At 46.6% G+C, this 21,039-nt stretch overlaps 1 protein-coding gene across 1 annotated transcript; it reads left to right on the forward strand.

Annotated features, from left to right (window-relative positions):
* The first annotated feature begins 351 nt into the window (after positions 1 to 351).
* On the forward strand, positions 352 to 14,676 carry LOC117368674 (toll-like receptor 13). The gene is made up of 3 exons (XM_033962399.1): positions 352 to 445; positions 5,049 to 7,863; positions 13,884 to 14,676. The coding sequence occupies exons 1-3, from the start codon at positions 352 to 354 to the stop codon at positions 14,047 to 14,049; spliced, it is 3,075 nt and encodes a 1,024-aa protein (XP_033818290.1). The 3' UTR covers positions 14,050 to 14,676.
* The last annotated feature ends 6,363 nt before the right edge of the window (positions 14,677 to 21,039 follow it).

The raw sequence follows: 21,039 nt of genomic DNA on the forward strand, positions 1-21,039 counted from the left end.
GCAGACACTGCAACCACCGGCAACATGGAGGCAGGGAGCAGAGATAGCCGCATCACACTCTCCAGCCACAGACGGCTATGCTTCCAAACGCAGTGGGCGCTACCAGCAAAGCTATGCTTCAACACTGGGCAGCCCACACACATCAACAACCCAAGACACCCCAGACACAGAGCCCGCGTCTGGGACAACACAGTCTGACATGCCGGCGGAGGACCTCACTTATCCAAAGTTCCTCCAGAAGGTAGCTTCCAAGCTGGCACTCACCCCAGTACAGGAGCTAGATGCGACAGAAGAAGACTGCTGAAATACCTAAAGGTGCAAAAGGCCATAGCCGCACTACCAGCTCACAGAATGCTACTAGATTGCCAGGACCAGATCTGGAAAACCCCACGGTCAGGCCTGGCCGTGTCCAGGAGGCTAGACCAAAAAATACCAGATCAGCGAGGTATTGGGTTTTGACAAACCACAGCTCCCTCACCAGTCCACCATAGTAGAAAGTGCCCTTAAGAAAGCTAAGAGCAACCGCCTGCAGGCCAACGACCCTCCGGGCAAAGAACACAGGACCCTGGACGCTACCGCCAAAAAAGGTCCACCATGGCTCCATACTGAATGCCAAAATTGACTCTCACCTGTTCCACCTTACCCTGTACAATGATGCCCTCCGGAGGAAAATAGAGGAAACCCCGAGGGAAAAGCCTGCATAGTCCCCATATTACAGGATATGGAGGAATGCGGAAAACACATGATAAAAGCGACTTTTGATGCATTTGAAACATCTGCCCGCACGGCCGGAGTGGCCATAGCATCCAGACACCTGGCATGGCTGCAGGCATTGGGCCTATGCGAGGACACCCATGAGCGTATCGTTGATGCACCCTGCTCAGGGGAGAACTTATTCGGAGACAAAATCACGGAAACAGTGGACACAATGAAAGCCAATTGCACAACTCTCCAAACCCTCTCCTCGGATGGCTTTGTAAAAAACCCCGGCATCAAGGCGGCTTAGCACCAACCACTATCGCCGACAAAATAACACCGTAAGGTGCTTCGACAACCAGACAAGAGGGCCGTCCCACAGACAGAAAGCACAACCCTGCAGCGCCCCTTACCAGCAAAGGCAGCGCCAGAGGGAGGGAAAACAGCAGAAGCCAGCTACTTCCACTACCGCTTTTGACTCATCAACAAGGCCCTCCACCCCTGTTGGGGGCCGCCTCTCCGCTTTCAACAAAGCCTGGGAGAAGATAACAACAGAAAAATGGGTGCTACAAATCATAAAAAAGGAATACCGCATCAGATTCCACACATACCCGCCAGCAACCCACCAAAGAACTCATCCTCAGAGAAATCAAAGCTCTCCTTCAAGCAAGAGCAATAGAACCAGTACCCAAGTCACAGCACAACCAAAGGTTCTACTCCCACTATTTTCTCATCCCCAAAAAGACAGGCGGGTTCAGACCCATCCTAGACCTTCGAGGCCTAAACAAGTATGTAACCAAGGAGAAATTTCGTATGCACTCCTTAGGAACAATCCTACCACTAATTCAAAAGGACGATTGGCTGGCTTCACTGGACCTCCAAGATGCGTATTCACACATCCCTATGCACTCCTCCCAAAGAATGTTTCTGCGGTTCAGGACCCAAACCCAGTACTTCCAATACAGGGTCCTGCCCCTTTGGACTCTCCTCTGCACCGAGAGTCTTCACAAAATGTGTCATGGTAGCAGCGGCACACCTCCGCAAGAGCGCCATATGCGTGTTCCCTTACCTGGACGACTGGCTGCTGGTGGGTCCATCAGCCTGGAAAACGACAACAGCAGTCAATACAACGATGTCACTCCTGCAATCCCAGGGGTAAACACCAAAAAATCCATGCTACAACCAGCATAATCAATAGAATTCATTGGGGCAAGGATCTGCACGCCCCTGAATGCAGCTTTTCTGCCCCACTCAAGGGAACAAGCAATACAAAAACTGGTTCAGCAAATATCAGAGACACACACATTCACAGCAAGCACAATACTACGCCTCCTGGGCCATCAAGCAGCCTCCATGCATGTTGTTCCACACGCCAAACTCCACATGCGACCCCTTCAGTGGTTCCTCAGAAAGAATTGGAGCCAACACACACAGCCTCTGTCTCAGAGTCTCAATAGATCAGAAAGTTCGCAACAACCTCAAGTGGTGGACACAACAACAGAATTTGTACATGGGCAAGCTTTTCCAGCAGCCACAATACCAACTGACACTCATCACAGATGCCTCAAAACAGGGGTGGGGAGCCCACCTCCCCCATCTGAGAACCCCTGGTCACCTTCCGAGGCCAAACAACACATCAACCCGCTAGAACTCAGGGCAATTGGGAATGCCCTACAAGCCTTTGCTCCCTGGATCTCCAACAAGACCTTACTGATCCAGACAGACAATCAGGTGGCAATGCTCTTTATCAACAAGCAGGGAGGCACGGGCTCACTCACCCTCTGCAGGGAAGCCCAAAAAATCTGGACATTTGCTTTATCAACCAATACTCTCATCCATGCCACCTACCTCCCGAGCCTGAACAACGCCCTGGTGGACAGCCTCAGCAGAAAGCTAGACCCCCACGAATGGTCCCTCCATCCGGAGGTAGCCCAGGATCTCTTCCACAAATGGGGCCTCCCAACAAGGGACCTCCTCGCTGCAGAGGACAACAAGAAGTGCCCTCAATTCTGCTCCAAAAGACCAGCACAATACAGTCAAACCAGGGACGCTTTCTCCATACATTGGGGGGAACGCCTGCTCTATGCTTTTCCCCCCCCATACCACTCATCCACAGAGTGCTACAGAAGATCAGGCAGGAGGCAGCCACAGTGATCATTGCGCCCTACTGGCCGAGGTTCCCCTGCCTATACCAGATGTCAGCACAGCCGCCAATCAGCCTACCGCTGCGACCGGACCTCATCACCCAGGACCAGGGACAAACTCTGCATCCCAGATTGAAAGCACTAACACTGACAGCATGGATGTTGAAAAGCTAATCCTGGACCTTTCCACATGTCAACTGGGGTGACCGAGGTACTGCGAGCAGCCAGACGCTCGGCAACTAGGAAATCATACAGGCTCAAGTGGAAAAGATTCCACATATGATGTGTCTTGAAAGGAGAAGATCCACTCACCTGCCAGGTCTCAGTAGTATTCCAATACTTACTTGACTTATCCACAGCAGGCCTGAAAACATCCTCCATAAGAGTCCACTTGAGCGCTATATCAGCGTTCAGCAACCGCATGGAGGACAGGACCCTAGCCACACACCCACTAGTGTCCAAATTCATGAAAGGGCTTATAAACCTGCACCCCCCGCCCACTGCCAGCGTGAGATCTGGGCATCATCCTCCGCAGGGTAACAGCGCACCCCTTCGAGCCATTGGAGGATGCGCCAATCAAATTCATCACCTGGAAAGTAGTCTTGCTCATTACCATCACATCAGCAAGGCGTATCAGCGAGCTACAGGCCCTGGTGACATACCCACCAGACACACAGATCCTTCATGATCACGCAGTGCTGAGAACTCATCCAAAGTTCCTATCTAAGGTAGTCTCATCTTTCCATGTAAACCAATTGATAGTGCTCCCCTCCTTCTGCCCGGGACCACATACCAATAGCACAGAACAACTCCTACACACCTTGGACTGCACCCGTGCACTTCGCCTATACATTCAACGAACGCAACCCTGGCGAAAGGCAGTACAACTATTCATCTCCTTTGACCCCAACAAGCCAGGAACACCAGTGGGGAAACGCACTATATCCAACTGGATTTCAAACTGCACTGCCTCCCGTTTCGAGCAGGAGGGAGTGTCCCTCGAGGGAAAGACCACCGCACACCAACTAAGAGCCATGGCCGCAACATTGGCAAACCTCAGCAACACGCCACTTCAGGACATTTGCAGAGCAGCCACATGGTCTACCCCACACACCCTCACCAGACACTATTGCCTGGATTGCCCGAAAACAGACCTCCAATGACTTTGGTCTCAACATACTACGAATGGTGACCAAAACAGACACAACAAATACCTGGATTAGATGAACAGGACTATCTGATCTGTCTGAATCAGACAGAAGAGATTGTTAGACAGCTTATATTCTGCTATGTTGGCACAATTTGCACAATAAAAAAAAAAAAGTTGGTGATATATATTTGTTATAATCGCTATCTGTTATTGAGATACATACTCTACCATGTTGGTAGATTAAAAAAAAAAAAAAAAAAGAAAGGGAGTGTTGGTCCAATTCTAAGGACCAACATAAAGTTCCTATTGTTTACAACGCATAACCTCTGACTGGTCTCAGTACCTGGGGCTTTGTCTCTGTCCCTCACCTGACATTTATACAGCCTCACCCTACCGCAGCGAGGTAGCGGGGACGCAGAGAGGACTATCCCCGACGGAGACCCCGTCCTCTTACATCCTCCGCACCCCGCAGCTGGAGAGTCACCAAAAGTGGGGCTGACTTATACTGCTTGTCCAATGAGAAAGCAAAGTTACTTACCTGTAACGGGAGTTCTCTGTGGACAGCAGGATAAGTCAGCCACACTGACCCTCCCTCCTCCCCTATGGGTGACACTGCAATAAGACTCAAGCTAGGGAAATCACTGGATTAGTGAGGGACAGCACAGGTATGTATAGGGCTACCTGCACATGCTCAGATGAGGCTCCTAAAGCCTCACCTGAGCATTGGGAGAGCAATTCCGAATTGGGAACGTAGATGACATCACCAAAAGTGTGGCTGACTTATCTTGCTGTCCACGGAGAACTCCCGTTACAGGTAAGTAACTTTGCTTTCTCCTCCCACCCCCCTCCCCGACACCTTCTAGAAAACAAGGCAAATGTATTTTTAAATTAGATCAGTCTGTCACCTTTCCCTGGGCTCTGGGTCTCATCTTCTACTCCAGGTGTGGCATGTAAAGAAAAAAGATTCCTGTTTCGTTCTCTGTCTGGAAGTTTTTATTCTAAGATCTCTCGTACTTGACAGAACTGTGTTTGAGTGTCTATTCTTCCTCTCGTTGCAGTCACCTACCACAAGGATAAGGCTCAGTGGATGTTAGAAGTCTCACTTCCAGTCATCCATGGAGTGAATCGGGACCTGGTGCTTTTACAACAACAAAAAAAAAAGGCAGAGGGTGGCATGAAGGGTTCTCACACATGGTGCCACCGTCTTACCTCCTGGAGTTTCCTGTTGGCCCTGTGGGTCCCACTCCTGGACTGCTATGGGTATTCTAAGTGTCTCCTTGCAGATAAAAACCCAAATTATGCTGACTGTGTGGGAAATGAGATTGCCAACTTGACAACGGCCATTCAGAACCTTCCAAACAGGACTCAGTGGCTGAATGCATCCCAGAATATGGTAATCATTCTAGAGGCTGGGACCTTCGCCCACCTCCCAGGCTTGCAGGAGCTAAGGCTCAGTAGGAACCGGATTGAGAATCTAGAAGATGGGACGTTCAGAGGCCTGGGCAACCTCAGTTTTTTGGACCTTAGCTTCAACCAACTCTCCTATCTGGCCCCATCAGCCCTTATAGAGCTCCAGGTCCTGCATGTCCTGGATGTCAGCGGCAACAACCTTGCCCATCTCCAGGTGTGGCCTTGGAGGTCATTTCTGTGGCTGTGGAAAGTGGGCCTGTCCCTCAATGCCCTTACAGATTTTGGAGTGGTGGCCCGGGCCTTTCAGGGCTTGCCCTCGCTCCGTGATCTGGATCTAAGCACCAACAGGATCTCCCATTTGTGCTCCAAGGAAAATCCAGTTTCCCTACCAGCCCTTCAGCATTTAAACCTGCGAGGTAATGTCCTGTCTGTGCTGGACTTGACTTACTGCTCCCTACCTGGCCTGCAGTCTTTAAACCTCACTAGGAATGACATGTCAGAAGTGAACGTCAGCTCTTTCCTGAGCACACCCAGCCTGATGGAGGTGATCTTTGATGAAAATACATTGAACATCTCCCAGCTCCTAGGTAGTCCTCTTTCCAATCTTACTGCCCTCCACTGGTCCAGCATGAGGCCTGCCCTGCATCAGGATTCCTTCATGGTCTGCCAGGTTTTTCAAACTATGCCAAGACTGACATTGCTGGACATCAAACACTCCAAGCTTTCAGGCCCTCACTTGGAAGTCATTGGCAACTGCACCAACTTGACTACCCTTTACCTCTCCACCAGCCCCATAGTAAGGCTGAAACAGAAGGAGCTCCAGCCCTTCAGATCCCTGAAAACCCTCTTCTTGAACAAATGTAAATTGAAAGAACTTCGCAACAGCACATGGGCCACCCTAGTTTTCTTACGCACCTTGATTCTTGAACGAAATCAGCTTGCCAGACTGGAGGATCGCCTCTTCCAGCCCTTGAAAAACCTACACTATCTCGATCTCTCAAAGAACTACCTGACCTTCCTTAATCATTTGGCCTTCTACGGCCAGCAGAATCTACGCTACCTGAGATTCAAGGGATGTAAGATTACCACCCTGACCAGGGATACCTTCCATTATATTAGGCGACTTGAACTTTTAGATGTAGAGGACAACAGCTTATCCTTCATAAAGGCCTACACTTTTTCCAAACTGAAGTGCCTGAAGACACTCCTGCTATCTGGTAACAGAATCTTGACCATCCAGAAGAATGGCTTCCAGGGCCTCTCCTCCCTCTATCACCTCACTCTTTCCAGAAACAGCATCTATAAGTTATCCCAAGATACCTTCCAACCTTTGAAATCTCTCTTCTCACTGGACTTGAGCAAAAACCAGTTGATGACTTATAACAAGTTTCAGTCTCCCAACCCTTTCCTCCACCTCAAGTTCCTGAGGGAACTAGATCTGAGCTCTCAGATGCAGACAGATCCACGGAATGCCCCCAGCAGATTGTTTGAGGGTTTGAAGAAACTCAAGAAACTTCATTTGAATAATAATCCCAGCATTTTCTTCCACAATCTCTCCTTTGATCCCCTCACCACGCTCTCGGAACTGGACATCTCCAACATCTACACCAAGAGAGAAGGTTCCCTGCATTTTGGGCCGGAGATGTTTAAGGGCCTTGGTCAGCTCAGATGTCTCAATCTAGACAACAGTGAGGTGAAAGATCCCCCAGAAGACACTTTTGTCCATCTAACCTCCTTGGAGACCCTGTCTCTGAGATACAATGGGCTCAGAAATATCAGTAAGAACTTGATGAAAAACCTATTTTCTCTGAATTACTTTGATATCTACTTGAATCCTCTTCTCTGCTCCTGTGAGAACTACTGGTTCCAGAACTGGTCCATCTTTAATCAGCAGGTTCAAATCCCCTTACTAGGTACCTACAACTGTTTTGGTCCTGGGGTGACAGATATCAACTTCACGGAGCTGGACATGACTTTCTGTGTCTTTGATATTGGTTTACCCCTCTTTATCAGCACATTCCTGCTCACCACATTGACCTTGGTCACATCACTGTTGGCCTCCAAACTGAGGTGGACACTGAGGTTTGGTTACTATATGCTGCGTGCCTGGTGGTGGGGGAAACCTCAGCGAGAGAACAAGGTCTACCAGTATGACGCCTTCGTGTCCTGCTGCTCAGAGGATGAGAACTGGGTAGTGGAGAAACTCCTACCACATCTGGAAAAGCAAAGCCCACGTAGGTACAAGCTCTGCTTCAGCCACAGGGATTTTATACCGGGCCACATCTACATTGACAATGTTCAGAACGCCATCGCCAACAGCCGCAAGACCCTGTGCATTGTCAGTAATAGGTATCTAATGAGCGAATGGTGCCAGATGGAGGTGGAGCTGGCCAGTTCCAGAATCTTCTACCAGCAGGATGATGTCCTCATTGTGGTGTTCCTAGAAGAAATCCCCAACTATAGGTGAGTTCAGTCTGAGGGGAAGGACGTGATAGTGACCTGTCAACCCCTATCTTATTTTTTCTTTTCATCAAGCCTATGGGGTTTCTTTACTGGAGGATCAGCAAAGGGGGAAGGGGAGGCTGTGGAGTACAGATTTATGATTTTTTTTTTTTGGGGGGGGGGCGGGAGATATTTTGTTTTATTTTAGTTTTAAGATGGGAGGCATGTCTTTCTTAGGGTTACCAGATGTCCGGGAAAAACTTGGACATGTCCTATTTTTAGAGGACTGTCCAGGTGCCTAGAAGGATTTCCAACACTCAGCAGTTTTCTGGGTTTTGGAAGGCCCTGAGCTCAGTGCCGTATCTGGAGGGCCTCTGCCTGTGCGTGGATGTCGATGTTCTCGCATTTGCAAAGGCTTTTCAGATGCGGCCTGGAGTTCAGGGAGGGAGACACGAGGTTCATGTGGAGCAGGGCTGCCCAATTCCAGTCCTCGAAATTACTGGCAGGCCAGGTTTTCAGGCTATCCACAATGAATATGCATGAGAGAGATTTGCCTGCACTGCCTTCTTGGTATGCAAATCTCTCTCATGCATGTTCATTGTGGATATCCTGAAAACCTGGCTTGCCAGTAGATCTCGAGGACTGAAATTGGGCAGCCCTGGTGTGGAGGATGGAGTTGGGGGCAAAGCGGTGTGGGGCCACATCTCCTTTTTTTTTTAAAGAGGAAATCTGGTATCCCTAGTCTTTTATGGGGCTGTCCTGTTGCAGAGTGGAGTTCTTTTCAGGTTTTAATTCTTTTATATTTGTTAACTGTAAACTCCTGTGTTTGCCGTGGCACTTTGGTGGCATATTAAGACTAATAGAAACATGACGGCAGATAAAGGCCAAATGGCCCATCCAGTCTGCCCATCCACAGTAACCATTATCTCTTTCTCTCTCTGAGAGATCCCACTTGCCTATCCCAGGCCCTCTTGAATTCAGACACAGCCTCTGTGTCCACCACCTCTTCCGAGAGACTGTTCCACGCATCTACCACCCTTTCCCTAAAAAAGCATTTCCTCAGATTACTCCGGAACCTATCACCTCTTAGCTTCATCCTATGCCCTCTCATTGCAGAGTTTCCTTTCAAATGAAAGAGACTCGACCCATGCACATTTATATTACGTAGGTATAATAATAATAATAATAACAGCTTATATACCGCAATACCATGAAGTTCTATGAGGTTTACAAAGATTAAGCAAAGGTACAAATTGATTGACTTTAAGAGGGGAGGAAGAAAGAGGGTTAATAGGACAGGAAATAGGACAGGTATTTAAACGTCTCTATCATAACTCCCCTCTCCCGCCTTTCCTCCAAAGTATACAGATTGAGATCTTTAAGTCTGTCCCCATACACCTTATCACGAAGACCACACACCATTTTAGTAGCCTTCCTCTGGACCGACTCCATCCTTTTTATATCTTTTTGGAGGTTCAGAATTGTACACAATATTCTAAATGAAGTCTCACAGAGGCATCAATATCTCCTTTTTCCTACTGGCCATACCTCCCCCTATGCAACCTAGCAGCCTTCTAGAATTTTGTTTCTGCAAATTGGCACTTAACAAAATAAGATAACGCTCTTTTCAGCTACAGTGGCAAAATAATGCTCAGAATTTAGGAAACTGAGAACTTTTCAGCACCCCCTCCTGTGGATGTCTCGAGGCATTGACATCTCCTACCCTGAAGTCTCCCTTCATGCTCTCTTTATACCTTGCTATCTCAGATGCATGCCTGTCTTCATCTGTCCAGGACATAGTCGCATTTGGGCATCTCCAGGTAGAAGAAAAAAACAAACCAGATTTGCGGTGGCGATAACACAACAACAGCCCTGCTCCCTACGTCCCATCACAGTCACTTAGGAGTAGAAGCGGTGAAAAGACTTTTTAAAAGCCACAAATGGAACTCTCCCCTTGGATAGAATTAGAGACAGCAGTTTACCTAGGGAAGTCCATTCTTTTGCAATGAACTCAACAGCGTTTTAAATCTGAAATGACAGGGGGGGGGAGGTGTGTGTGTGGGGGGGGCAGCAGTCAGTTTTATTCCTGGATATTAAATGCTGGGCCATGTCCTGGCTTTGAGTGCCTGGTTTTATATGCTCGACTAAAACTTATGCAGTTAAGTGCAATAATCAGGATCAAACCACATAAGACGAACCACATAAAGACAGGACTGTGTTTTATGTGGTTAAATTCTCAATATTGGCACTTAACCACAGCTCTTGCTTGTGGACTGCTCACAAAATGGACAGCTAAGTCTGTAGTCGTCAGCAATTATATTCAGCCGCACTGAGGGCCTGATTCTGTAAAGAACGCCTAACTTGTAAGTGCCACTCTGAGTGATTATCAATCAACCGCTAGGCGTCCTTTATACAAGGGCAAATCAAAAATTAAAGGCAATTGTTAAATTACACTATAACGGGAATAGAGCTAGCGAAAAGTGTAGTTACTTACCTGTAACGTAGGTTCTCCGTGGACAGCAGGATAGAGCTAGCGAAATGCAATATATGTACTCTTATATTGCCTGTTGGCTAGTTCATCCACGCACAGTGCAGCGCTCGGCCTTTAGTTGTGTGGCAGCCACGCGGTCAGAAACATGGACGCTTCATTGTAAGATTGATCATCGAAGAACAACATGCAGAAGGGCGCTTTCTTTGGGCAGAGGGAGTAAAACTTATGGAAATTCACAGTTGGATATTGACTCAGTGCAGACATAGCACCATGAATCAATGAAAGGTTTATGAGTGGGTAAAAAGGTTTAAAGCGGGAAGAAAAGGTGTAACCGGCGATGGTCGTTCTGGTCGCACAAACATCTGTCCATGTTACAAATTACCTGAGTTTCCTTCAAAGCCCTCCTCAACCCATTCTAAACTGGGTGTACTGATAGATAGGACCCTGAAACCGTCAGCACAATGTGCGGCGGCGGCAAAGAAAGCAAATAGAATGTTGGGCATGATAAAGAAGGGAATCACGAGTAGATTGGAGAGGGTCATAATGCCACTTTATAGAGCAATGGTCAGATCCCACTTGGAATACTGCGTCCAACATTGGTCTCCCAACCTAAAGAAGGATATGAAACTGCTGGAGAGGGTACAGAGACGAGCAACGAAGCTAGTAAAAGGTATGGAGAAACTGGAATACGAGGATCAACTTAAGAGACTGGGATTGTTCTCCCTTGAGAAAAGGAGACTGCGAGGGGATATGATCGACACCTTCAAAATACTGAAAGGAATCGACAAAATAGAGCAGAAAAAATTATTTACATTGTCCAATTTGACACGGACAAGAGGACACGGAATGAAGCTAAGGGGGAACAAGTTCAGGACAAATATCAGGAAGTTCTGCTTCACGCAGAGAGTGGTGGACACCTGGAATGCTCTCCCAGAGGAGGTTATTGCGGAATCGACCGTCCTAGGATGTAAAAGCAAACTAGATGCACAGCTCCTTACGAGAGGCAGAGAGGGATATGGGTGACTAAAAATTACGCCAGGTGTACATCTGGCAGGGCCTCCGCATGTGAGGATCGCCGGACTTGATGGACCGAAAGTCTGATCCGGAGATGGCGCTTCTTATGGGTCTATTACTATATACCTGACATAGACCGTACAAGTCTTCCTGGTACTGGCTATAATTCATTTTGTTCTATTCATTTTTCTAATTTGAAATCCTTTGTGTTCATCACACCTGGCTATGGAAACAAGGTGGGAGGGATTCCATTCTATTCTATTTGTTACACTTTTATGCCACGTTCGAACCTAAAAAAAACCCCAAGTCTCAAAGTGGTTTACAACTTAATTAAGAAACACGACCCTCTGATGGTAATCTCATGGTACTACCACCAGGGATCTGCCTTTCATATAAAGAACAATTCTATGTATTATTAAATGCTACTGTATATGCTAAGGACCTGGCCTGTCTGTTAAATGAATATCTGACAATATTAGTATATTAATTTTCTCTAATTAGAAAATGAATGGTAAAAATTAAGGAACTAAGGCTGATATTGGACAGACTATCCTGCAAACAACGGGATGATTGGATAGACTGGAGTGAGTTTGGATGGCAACTTCAGCATTTGGAACCTAGGACAATACCAGGTGGACCTTAGTCTATGACCCAGAAATATCAAAGAAGAGACAAGTTAATTTAATCATGTATTTTTAATGAGTATAACTAATGGGCAGACTGGATGGACTGTTCAGATCTTTATCTGCCATCATTTACTATGTTACTATATGCAACAAAATAAGCTTGTGAGTGCATATGAATAAAGATGTCAGGTGCAAACAGGCTTTCCTGGATATATGTGAAAGCGTGAGCTGTGCTTTCCTTAGGAATAAAATGGACCCTACATCAGATATCATTAGTAAGTGGGCCCCTAAATGTGTACGGGTGGAGAGGAAAGATGTGACAGACATTCAAAGCTATAAGGAACACACAAGAGACTAAAATGTTTCAGAGGAAAGAGTGGCCAAGAAGTTCCCAAATACTTCTCTGTGGAAAGGGTGATGGGTGCATGGTGCACCCTGCTAGATGAAAAAGCCACAGAAGAACTTAAGAAAAGCTGAGCTAAGCACAGAAGAGCTGTAGCTGCAAAGAAGTGAGAGGAAAGCCAGAGATGAACTGGGGCCTATCACATTACACTAAATTAGGGTTACTAGACAGGCTTTAGGGTTGGTAGCTGCTGTCTTTAGTTCTGTATCTTCTTTGACACCTCCTTTTTCATTGCCAGAGAATGTGGTGAAATCAGTTAGCTTAGCAGGGTTTTAAAAAAAAAGGCTTGGATAATTTCCTAAAAGAGAAATTCTTGGGCCATTATTGAGATGGCTTGGGGAAATCCTCTGCTTATTCCTTTTTACTCCTTGGGATCTAACTAGGTACTTGGTTGGGACCTGGGTTGGCCGCTGTTGGAAACAGGATACTGGGCTTGATGGATCTTCGGTCTATCCCAGTACGGCAGCTCTTATGTGAGCAAGTATTGAGACATCACTGATGAGGTTGGCCTTTAGGCATTGGTGGAATGAGGCATTATGACATCACAATCTCAGCTCTGGAATAAGAACATAAGAATTGCCGCTGCTGGGTCAGACCGTCGTGCCCAGCAGTCCGCTCACGCGACGGCCCTTAGGTCAAAAACCAGTGCCCTAACTGAGACTCGCCTTACCTGCATACGTTATGGTTCAGCAGGAACTTGTCTACAAAGAACGCCTCGTAAAACTAGGATTGTTCACCCTCGAGAAGAGAAGGCTGCGACGGGATATGATAGAGACTTTCAAAATACTAAAAGGTTTTGACATAATAGAACAAGAAGCATCAATATTGACGTTGTCAAATGAGACTCGGACGAGAGGCCATAGACTGAAATGGAGGGGCGACAAGCCCAGAAAGTTCTGTTTTACACAGCGAGGGGTGGACGCTTGGAATGCTCTCCCGGAGGAGGTGGTGACGGAAACCTCCATCGTGGGATTCAAGTGCAAGTTGGACGCACACCTGCTTGCAAATCACATTGAGGGATAGGGGAAAACAGGGTCTTCATCAGGGAACACCTAGGACGTAAACAGGGAACACCTGGATTGGCCTCCGCGTGGGCGGGTCACCGGACTGGATGGACCAACGGTCTGATTCGGTGGAGGCATTTCTTATGTCTAGCTTTGTCTTGTTTTCCCCCTATAACAGCCTACTCTTTGAGTTTCTGCCTGGTATTTGAGATCTGGGTTACTAGGCTTGATGAACCTTCGGTCTGTCCCAGTATGTTCTCCGTCACACTTCATTAACTTTTTATCAAGAAGCTCTGGCTACTGCACGTGGATAACTTTATAATTGATTTATTTATATATTTTTAGGTATTCAGTCATTTGTCCCTACCTGACCCAGTGGGTTCACAATTTATCTAATGTAATAAAAGTTTTGCTTGCTTTTATTTCTCCTTGGATCTTTCTGCACGCCTCCCTACCCCTTACTGAGATTTCTGACTGCATCGTTTTGCCCCCTCTTTTCTCAGGCTCTCTGCGTACCACCGGCTGAGGAAACTCATGCGAAAGAACACGTACCTGAGCTGGCCTGAGGAACCTGCCGGGCAACCTCTTTTCTGGGAGAAGCTCAAGAACCTCCTGGACATGGCACAGAGTAAGGAAGACATCGCACAGCTGTGCATCACCAGAGCCTGATGTCATCTCAAAGGGCAGTGGGTGAAGCTTCCCCTGCTGTTCCCCATGCTCCATCCATCTCATGTCTTGCATTACCTCTTTCTGAACTGTATCTGCCCCTTGGAGTGCGGCAGCTGGGAAACATTTGGGGTTTTCAGCCATTTTCTCAGTACATGAACAAACACAAAATGCAGTACTGTTTTCTTCATTGTTGCTTATGTTTAACGACATGGGATTTGACACTGAGAGTTCCCATGGCGTTCCAAGTGACAGCCCATACCCAGTGACGCTTACATAGGGTTACCATAGGGCTCCAGGGAAGGGAGGACAGATTGAGACATCCGGGTTTTTTTAACCGTTGAAAGCAACGGAAGCAAAACATAACATAAAAAGTTTATTTCTATAACGCAACACCATTAAATTCTAAGCCATTTGCAAAATAAAATAAAAACTGTAAGTTCTCAGTCTTACATAACAGAGATAAAGAAAGTTTTACTCTAGGAATGTTGTCTAAAGTTAGACGTTAGAAAGCTAAGCATCAGGCACAAATTCTGTAAGGGCGTGTGGATGTCCAGTCTGTTCTAGAACGTATGTATGATCCTGCCTTGTCCATGCACCCCTTGCAGTTGCACCCCATAGAAATGGTGACGGGACTAACAACGGCGCGCCGACAACTGAGAGCAGACAACTGAGCGCAAGGTTGACGGCGTGCCAAAGAAAAGCACTATTTTAAAGAGCTCCGACGGGGGTGTGTGTGGGGGAGGAACCCCCCCCTTTACTTAACAGAGTAAAGCTGGCGTTGTGGGGGGTCCCCCACATTATACTTAAAACTGAACTTTTTCCCTAAAAAACAGGCAAAAAGTTCGGTTTCAAGGATAATGAGGGGGGTTACAACCCCCCAAACCCCCCACAACGCTAGCGCGATGTCTGTTAAGTAAAATAGGGGGGGTTCCCCACCAACACCCCCCCGTCGGAACCCTTTAAAATAGTGCTTTTCTTCGGCGCGCCGTCAACCTTGCGCTCAGTTGTCGGCGTGCCGTTGTCTCGCGCGATTTTGTCTATGAACCCATAGAAATTAGGGTCATAAGTCAGTTACATGCGTAAGCAAAAAAACTGCTATTAACAAGCACTACTTGGCAGCAATTCATATTTATAGCCAATTAAATTAAGTGTGCAGGCCCTTCATAGAATTAGGAGGTGCAAATCCTGCCCAACATACAGTTAAGTGCTCTTGACACTAGAGAATGACATCGGGACACATTTTTTCCTGTCCCCCGAAGGAGCTCAATTTTCCCATCCCGTCCCCATGAGTTTTGTCGCTGTCCCATTCCCTTAACTGCACAAGCCTCGAACCGTTTTGATTTTAAAGTGCTTGAGGCTTGTGCAGATGAGGACAGAGACAGGAAAAGCACTCACTGGGATGGGAAAATGAGTTCCCGTGGGGATGGGGGAAAAATTTGTCCCGGTGTCATTCCCTACTTGACACGCACCCTAGATCGGTGTTACTCAACTCGGTGCTGGAGTACCCCTTTGCCATTCAGGTTTTCAGAATATCTACAATGAATATGCACGAAAGACATTTGCATCTAATTGGGTGTGTATGTAAATCAAGCTAATGCATATTCATTGTGAATATCCTGAAAACTTGATTGGCAAGGGAGGTACTCCAGAACCAAGTTGAGAAACACTGCCCTAGCCCAGGGTAACTCAATTCTGGTCCTCAACGTCCACAGGCAGGCCTGGTTTTCAGGATATCCATGAGAGAGATTTGCAAGCACTTCCTCCAAGGTATGCAAATCTCTCTCATGCATGGTCATTGTAGATATTCTGAAAATCTGGCAAGTGGACCTAAAGGACCTGAGTAGTTCTGCCCTAGACCAGTATTTCCCAAGTCAGTCCTAGAGTACCCCCCTTGCCAGTCAGGTTTTCAGGATATCCACAATGAATATACGTAAGAAAGATTTGCATACCAAGGAGGCACTGAATGCAATCTGATGGAGACATAAGAACATAAAAATAGCCTTATTGAGTCAGACCAATGGGTCCATCAAGCCCAGTAGCCCTATCTCACGGTGGCCAATCCAGGTCCTTAATACCTGGCCAAAACCCAAGGAATAATTCAAGCTCTGGAATGAAGGGGAAAAGGTAGAGACCCAAGAGTAACCTAAGGAAATATTTCATAACACAATGGCCTCTCAGTGGAGGTGATATGAGGACTGAATTCAAGGAAACATGGTAGAAGCAAAGATGATGTCTGAGGGAGAGGAAGGATGGAGAAATTAGGTTCTTACATGCTAATTTTCTTTCTGTTAGCTTGTAGACTGGTATAGGTATAGGCTTTACGATTGGGTTATATGCCTCATTATTACCAGCAGGTGGACACTGAGCACAAACTTGTAAATCAGGCTAGAATCCACCCAGCAACTCAGTCTGCCGCATAGCCAAGCAGAACCTAGGAAACACTTCAATTGAAAACAGTATAACACACTCCGAACAGTGGAAAAAAACAACAAATACTTATAAACTACTGTTGGAACATGTGTAGAACTTAATCCTAGTATAGAAAACATCCACACAGTTCACCAGCTAAGCCAGCTGAGCCATAGCCGCTGTTCTTACTTCTCCCCGGCCCTAGAAAAAGTCTAGAATCTGCAGAAAAAAAACAAAATATGCACGTGAGCAAAACAAAAACCCGCAATCACCACACAAAGACAGACAGGGTGGGGGACTATACCAGTCTCCAAGCTAAAAGAAAGAAAATTAGCAGGTAAGAACCTAATTTCTCCTTCTGTGTCACTTGGTAGAATGGGAATGGGATGTACCAAAGCAGTACCCATTAAGGGTGGAACCCCTGAAGGGCCGACACCAAAACACGTTCACTGAATACCACGTCCCGACGTGCTTGAACATCCACATGGTAGTGTCATACAAATGAATGCAGAGAAGACCAAACTGCAGCCTTGTAAATATCCACTGGAGGCACCAGAGAAGATTCAGCCCAAGAAGCTGCCTGACCCCTAGTGGAATGATCCTTAAGAAATTCTGGAACAGGCTTCTTCTTCAGAAGATAAGCAGAAGCAATAATCTCCTTGATCCAGCGCGCAATAGTAGCATTGGAAGCGCCATCCCCCTTACGAGGACCCGTGAGAAAGACAAAGAGATGATCTGAGTTCCTGATCTCCTGGGTCCTCTGCACATAAGAGCGAAGGACCTGACTGACATCCAACTTGCGCAGCTGTCTCTGCTCGGAAGAGCCCTCCTGGCTACCCAACACCGGGAGGACCACTGCCTGATTGACATGAAAAGGAAAAACTACCTTTGGCAGAATGGAAGGAACAGGCCTCAAGACAACCCGCTCCCTAGAAAACTTCCAAAATGGGAACCCTACAAGAGAAAGCCTGCAGCTCAGAATAACATCTAGCTGAAGTAATAGCCACCAAGAAAACCACTTTAAGAGTAAGGTCCTTCAAAGAGCAGTCACCCAATGGTTCAAAAGGAGGGCGCACTAGAACTGACAGAATCAGATTCAGATCCCAAGATGGAACAGAGGGGCATACGGGAGGCTTGAGCACTTGGCCGCCCGCAAGAAGCAAATTCAAATCAGGAATGGCTGTCAAACGCTGACCTTTCACTAACCCACAAAAGGCTGACAAGGCCGCAAGCTGAACCCGGAGAGAAAAAGCCAGTCCCTTATCCAGGCCATCCTGCAAGAACTTTAAGATGTTAGGCAGGGAAGCGCAAAAAGAGACCACTCCATGCACATCACACCACTCCTCAAATAAACGCCAAAACCTCACATAAGCCCGAGAGGTGAAAAGCCTCCAGGACCCCAAGAGAGTTGAGATCACTTTATCTGAATACCCCTTCTTACCTAGGTGACCCCTTTCAAGAGCTAAGACGTAAGACAAGAGGGACCCGGATCGAACATTGGAATGGGACCCAGAAGCAGAGGAAGAGGATCCACCACCAGATGCCTCACCAGATCCACGTACCACGGTTATCGAGGCCAATCCGGAGCCACCAGAACCAGTTTTTAAACTAGGAAGAAAGGGAAAGCCAACAGTCGACCAAGAGTCAATGGTTCGGGAAATGGTATACCCAGAGGATACCATGCAGGAAGATAGCGGAAAGACTCACCGGATCATAGGCAAGACAGAAATCCTGACGGATCGAAAGGGACACAAGAGGGAAGGAAATGCAAGAAAGTAACAGGCCGCAAATTCAACTGTATGTATACGAACGCAAGGAACCTAAGGAATAAGATGGGGTAATTGGAAGCTATAGCACAAAAAGATAACCTTGACATCATCGGCATCACGGAAACGTCTGGGACATTGTGCTACCAGGTTACAAGCTATACTGCATAGACAGAGTAGGTCAAAAACCCTAACCCTATACATCAAAGAGGGAATTGAGTCTACCGGAGAGAACACGCCAGAAATGAAAAATAAGGTAGAGTCTCTATGGGCCAAAATTCCGAAAATAAATGGAATGGAAACGAAGATCGGCATCTACTACTGACCCCCAGGGCAGTCCGAAGAAACTGATGGAGAAATGACGGATGAGATTAAATGCAACTGCAAGGGAGGCAATGCAGTTATCATAGGCGACTTCAATTATCAGGGGATAGATGGGAACCTAGGCACCTCCGGCTCCAGTAGGGAGACCAAGTTCCTGGATGCTGTAGGCGATTGCTTCCTGGAACAACTCGTCAAGGAAAATATGAGAGGAAATGCAATTCTGGACTTAATTCTAAATGGACTATGAGGACTGGCACAAAGCGTAGAAGTAGAAGGGACACTGGGAAGCAGTGATCACAATATGATCCGCTTCAACCTGGACACAGGGGCAAAACATCGATCCAGAACAACGACCATGGCACTGAATTTCCGAAAAGGAAATTATGAAGCGATGAGATTCATGGTTGGGAAAAAGATTAAGAAGAGGATAAGCACTGTAAAATCGCTAGAGCAAGCATGGTCCCTTTTTAAGGACACAGTCACCAAAGCGCAAAATCTATATATACCGCGTATCAACAAGAGATCCAAGAGGAAAAAGAACAATGAACCGGCGTGGCTCACTGTAGCAGTAAAGGATGTGATCAGTGACAAGAAGACTTCGTTTAAGGAATGGAAAAGGTCAAAAACAGACGAAAACTGGAAAAAGCACAAACATCAAAGCAGGTGCCATAAGGCGGTAAGAGGGGCCAAAAGAGATTACAACGAAAAAATAGCCAAGAAGACAAGAAACTTCAAGCCGTTTTTTTTATATATTAAGGGGAAATGACCCGCGAAGGAAGTGGTGGGGTCGTTGGGGATGACCATGGAATAAAGAGAGTGCTACAGGAGGACAAAGCCATCGCCGACAAACTGAACATATTTTTTGCGTCTGTATTTACCGAAGAGGATATGCACAACATACCGGAAGCCGACAGGCTATACGCAGGAAACGAAGATAGGAAACTTACAGGGTTGACAGTCATCTGGTAGAGGTATGCAGGCAGATAGGCTTAAAATCAATAAATCCCCAGGACCGGATGGCATCCATCCGAGGGTAATCAAGGAACTGAAAGGGGCTATAGCTGAACTGCTCCAACTAATAGCCAATCTGTTGATCAAAACGGGAATGATTCTGGAAGATGGGAAAGTGGTGAATGTTATGCCGATCTTCAAGAAAGGTTCGAGAGGAGAACTGGGAAACTACAGATGGGTGAATCTGACCTAGGTACCGGGAAAGATGGTAGAGGCTCTGATAAAGGACCGCATCACTGATCACTTAGATGGACAATCTGATGAGGACCAGCCAGCACTTCAGCAAACAAAGATCTTGCTTGATGAACTTGCTGCACTTCTTCGAGGGAGTAAACAGGTAGATAGACAAGGGTGACCCGGTCGACATTGTATATCTGGATTTTCAGAAGGCGTTCGACATAGTCCCGCATGAATGACTACTTCAAAAAATTGCAAGCCATGGAATGGAGGGTGAAATACTCACGTGGATTAAAAACTGGTCGGCGGATAGGAAACAGAGAGTGGGGGGTAAATGAACAATACTCGGACTGGGTTCAGTGCTTGTACCCGTGCTCTTCAACCTATTTATAAACGACCTGGAAATTGGTACGACGAGCGAGGTGATTAAATTTGCAGACGATACAAAGTTATTCAGAGTAGTGAGAACACAGGATTGCTGAAAGAAACGTGACGGTTGGATGAGGAAATACAATAAAAAGGCAGTTTAAAAAAAATAATAATTTATATTTTATTGGGAAAAAGAACAGAGAAATACAAGTACTGCACAAAAAATCCCCAGTTGTAACATATCTCTTTGATACAATGCTTTCGTGGCATTCGCGTCTGGAGCACAATGAGCACTTTTTCCCTTGTGAAGTGCTCATTGCTCCATACACGACCTAGCTAGAAATAAAGTACCAGTTAGATGAAAAATACAGTAAAAAACAGTAAATAGACAGGGAAGCAACCCTGCAGACCAGCACTACCTCAAGATTTTTTTTTTACAGAACAGACTCCACAGGCTCTCAAAGCAATATGCCTTCCTTGATTTAGGGGGCAAGGCTTACTGCTGAAGCTCCTCTAAAAAAATGTGGGGAGGTGGAGGAAGTGAGGTGAGGGACCCCACTCAAGACCCGCTGGGTTTGACACCCGCGAGGTTGGACGGACCCCCAAACAGGGCCCACCCAAGCTCTGTCCGGCCAAAAATGGGGACTAGCAGACTCATGGGTAATAATAATAATAATAACTTTATTCTTCTATACCGCCACAATCTTGCGACTTCTAGGCAGTTTACAATCAAGAGTGCTGGACATTCAGCGAAATACAATAAGTAGATATTCAGAGGAAATACAGAGATCAGAGACCTCAGGAGACAATAGTATAGAAATACAATTTGCTGAGCGAAAATGTAATATGTACATTTTAGTAGGTAATGTCCGACAGGACCTGTTGGGGATAAATAGCAACGTAAAGTTACGATAAGATGAAGATAACAGATTAT

This window comes from Geotrypetes seraphini, chromosome 10 (genome assembly GCF_902459505.1).
Source record: "Geotrypetes seraphini chromosome 10, aGeoSer1.1, whole genome shotgun sequence".
NCBI lineage: Eukaryota > Metazoa > Chordata > Amphibia > Gymnophiona > Dermophiidae > Geotrypetes > Geotrypetes seraphini.